Below are 4,052 nucleotides of genomic sequence, written 5' to 3'. Positions count from 1 at the left end.
TATACATTTTACTTTCATACATTCATTCATTCATCTGAAATGTAAATAACCATGAAACCCTCTATTTTGTGCATGTGTGTATGCTGGTATTGTTGAGGTGTAGATTAAATGAGTTTATAACAGAATCATGACATTTTCATTCTCTAGTGACTATATGGCCCTCTTCATGTATGACATTCCAATTTTGATGCACAAGGGTAGACACTGAGCTTCATAATGAGCCAGAAAGTTAAAAGAAATGAAAACAAGAAAACTTATGTTACTTTACTGAATTTATTTCAAAATAATCTTTGACAGGAGGATATAGCTAGAACTAGTAAGTTTGATGCAGTTAAAGAATTAGAAGCCTTAGCATGCATCTTGCCGGTGAACTAGAAAAAAACAAATAGCTGCCTACAGTCATATATGATTGTATGTTATTCCCACAATAGTCATTGACTAAGATATTTGATATTTGTACAGATTCAGTCAAACCGTGACTCAACAAATAATCATGACAAACCCTCAACACACTTTTTGCTTTCTGAGGTTATTTTGATATGCCATAACTTTCTCATTTCATTTTTCACTTCTGCATTCCTCAGTGTGTAGATGAGTGGGTTGAGAAAGGGTGTTCCAATAGTGTAAAATACTGTCACCATCTTGTCTATGGAGAAAGTGGTTGGGGGGCATACGTAAATGAATATACATGGACCAAAGAATAAGACAACTACAATGATGTGGGTAGTGCAAGTGGAGAGAGCTTTTTTTCTCCCTTCTGCACTGTGGTTTCTCAGTGAATGCAAGATGACAATATATGAGATCATCAGAATTACAAAACTGCTTGTGCAGATAGCCCCACTATTAGACACCACCAGGAGGTTGGTCACATAAATATCCATGCAGGCAAGTTTCAACAAGGGCTGCATATCACAGCAATAATGGTCAACCAAATTGGATCCACAGAAAGGCAGTCTCAAGGCCAGGATAATCTGAGCTATAGAATGTATAAAAGACCCTATCCATGCAAGAACAATCAGGGTGATGCAGATCTGCCGGCTCATGATGATTGGATAATGCAAGGGCTTACAGATGGCCACAGAGCGATCAACAGCCATGAGGACAAGGACAAAGATCTCCATGGCACCAAATAAATGCAGTGCAAAGATCTGAGTCATGCACTCATTGTAAGAAATGATTTTCTTTGCACAGAGAGCATCCACAATTAGTCTAGGGGCTGTAGACGTTGAAAAGCAGGTATCACCTAAGGACAAATAAAATAGGAAGAAGTACATGGGGCTTCCAAGTGTCTGGCTGGATTTGATGGTCACAATAATAAGCAAATTTCCCAGCACAGTTCCCACATAGAAAATGAAGAAGATTACAAATGCCAGTTTCTGCATCTTAGGATCTTGTGTCAATCCTAACAGTATGAACTCATTTACACTGTTATTTTGCTCCATTGTTTCATTTGATGCAGGGAAAGCACTGGTTAAAAATAATCTGTGAAGAAGAGATGAAAAAGGAATTTTAAAATGAATACTGCATTTGGAGGCTGAATACATATGCTTGATCATGGAAGTGCCACTTCCCAATAGGTATTCCTTACCTGTTGTGTACTGCTTTAGCAGAATGAAATTGAATTCATAGCACTTATTCAATCTATTTACCTGATTGCATGTGAAAATAATGATATAAGAAATAGAAAAATAATGAAAAAGTAAACGATTCTTCAGACATAATATACATTAATTTTGTTTATTTGGAATGAGTGAATAACTTCTTTGCTTACTGTTTTCTTTAAGGACATGTCAATATTAGTGTAGTGGGCTGCAGAAGTAGAGGAAACTTTTACATTATTTACTCAATATGTTTTCACATTTCTTGAACAGAGTTCATTTATAAAATACTCTTCTAGTAAATATTGTCTTAGAGAATGAGTGTCTAAACATTTCAGAGTATCTTCCTTGATAAAACCTAAACACATACATACACACAAATACACCACACATATAAAATATAAGGAGGAAGGTAGAAAGAGAGAAATGATAAAATTAAAATTTTAGCAATGAACACAAGCCAGTTGTTTCATTCCATCATCTGACATTGTAATCTGTTGCCCTGACTGTTTATTTCATTTTACTTTTCTTCTCAAACATTTCTAATTGTTTATGGTTCTAAATTCAGTTTCTATTGTTAAACTTCATATGTTCCAAAGTATACTATGTTATCCAAAGTTAAATTTTTCCCATTATTTATTATTTTTCTACATATTTCAATATATGTTCTTAAGATACAAGACTCATTGAGACTAAAATGAAGAAAAAATGCATGGAGAATATTTTTCATAAATCGGAACACTCTTTCAAATTTCAGGTTTAAGAATAAGCATAAGGGAGTGAGAAAATGAGCTCAGGAAGCTCTAAGTCGTACCTGAAACTCTTCAGTAGAATTCTTATGATATGTATCTTGAATGTCTTATACTCTCACTTCAAGTAAGAGACTATAGAAATAAAAAGGGAATTAATATTTATTCATATATAACTACATGTCGAATAGTGGATAAATTGTTTTACTTGCCTTTATATTTTCCAAACAATAGCATAGGCAATAGCAAATTATAAGCGCCAAACTGGTAAAGTATATTTACAACACACTGACCAGACAAAGCGTAATTTTCAAGGATAAATGGATTTCACTCATCAGTCTTAAAAAATACAGTAACATTGAGCCAGCATTGATTGCCTAGTGGTTAAAGTTTGGCGCGCTTTGCTTTGGCAGCCTGGGTTTGGTTCCCAGGCATGGAACCACACCACTCACCTGTCAGTAGCAATGCTGTGGGGGCAGCTCATAGAACTAGAAGAATTTACAACGTTACACAACTATGTACTGCGACTTTAGGGAGGAGGAATGAAAAAGAGAAAGATTGGTAACAGATGTTAGCTTAGGGCAAATCTTCTCCAAAAAAAAAAAGTAGTAAAATGAATAATAGGCCAAAGAATCAAATTTAAAAGAGACTCTTCTGCTTATGAAACATAATTAAGCATATGGAAAGATGTTCAATTTCATTAGGAGTTAAATACATTCAAATTAAATTTCCAATTAGATATCATTTTCACTAATTATTTGAATAAATTAATCTTTATGATATAAATTTGTTGACATATAGTGCTGACAAGTTGTGGGAAATAGTCAACCCCACTCATTTTGGTAGGAGTTTAAGTGGACACAGTCTCTTAGGGGGTGATTTTCAATATCTATAATATTATAATTACACATAGAAAACAATCCAGTGATTCTATGTCCTACAGATAATCTTATTGGCAAAGATGAGAAAGAACTTAAAATCCATCTGAAGGGAGCTGAATTAAGCAAGAATGGTACTTTATTGATACTACTCACTGATAAAATCGTTCATAAAAAAAGGCTGATATACATGCAATGGTCGCTACAATATACTTTAAAGTGAAAAATAAGAGGACAGAATTGTATGCTAAGATAGTAACTTTTAATTAAAAGCAGGATATACATATTACACACATACTGTTATGTAAATGAACTGTACTTTGAAGAATGTCAACGAAAGCATGCGTTTGTACCTCTATGTGAAGAAACTGCATTCTTGGCATCACAAATGTGAGCAATATCTAATTTTTAAGGTGTGATATTTGGTAAAAATTTAAAAATACATCACTATCGTCATTTCATAAAAATAATAAATCTTTTTAGAACATTATCTTACCTTAAGAGATGGTCTAGGGGTCCAGCCCGGTGGTGCAGCGGTTAAGTGCTCACGTTCCACTTCTCAGCGGCCCCGGAGTTCGCCGGTTCGGATCCAGGGTGCGGACTTGGCACCGCTTGGCATTCCATGCTGTTGTAGGCATCCCACATATAAAGTAGAGGAAGATGGGCAAGGATGTTAGCTCAGGGCCAGGCTTCCTCAGCAAAAAGAGGAGGACTGTCAGTAGTTAGCGCAGGGCTAAACTTCCTCAAAAAAAAAAAAAAAAAGAGATGGTCTATTATTCACACTGGCATACCACTGAGCCATAACAACTGTCTCCTGATGTAGGCGG

General features: G+C 35.2%; 1 protein-coding gene across 1 annotated transcript; it reads right to left on the bottom strand.

Annotated features, from left to right (window-relative positions):
- Positions 1-491: 491 nt before the first annotated feature.
- Positions 492-1,442, bottom strand: OR4C11E (olfactory receptor family 4 subfamily C member 11E). Its single transcript, XM_001495289.4, has one exon. The coding sequence runs from the start codon at positions 1,440-1,442 to the stop codon at positions 492-494; it is 951 nt and encodes a 316-aa protein (XP_001495339.4).
- Positions 1,443-4,052: the final 2,610 nt, after the last annotated feature.

The sequence above is a fragment of the Equus caballus genome, chromosome 12, assembly GCF_041296265.1.
Source record: "Equus caballus isolate H_3958 breed thoroughbred chromosome 12, TB-T2T, whole genome shotgun sequence".
Lineage (NCBI taxonomy): Eukaryota > Metazoa > Chordata > Mammalia > Perissodactyla > Equidae > Equus > Equus caballus.
The sequence above is the reverse complement of the archived record's forward strand: the minus strand, read 5'-3'. Positions and strand labels throughout refer to the sequence as shown.

Coding starts and splice junctions, on each gene's coding strand:
- OR4C11E (XM_001495289.4), bottom strand. CDS start 1,442: ATGGAGCAAAATAACAGTGTAAATGAGTTCATACTGTTAGGATTGACA.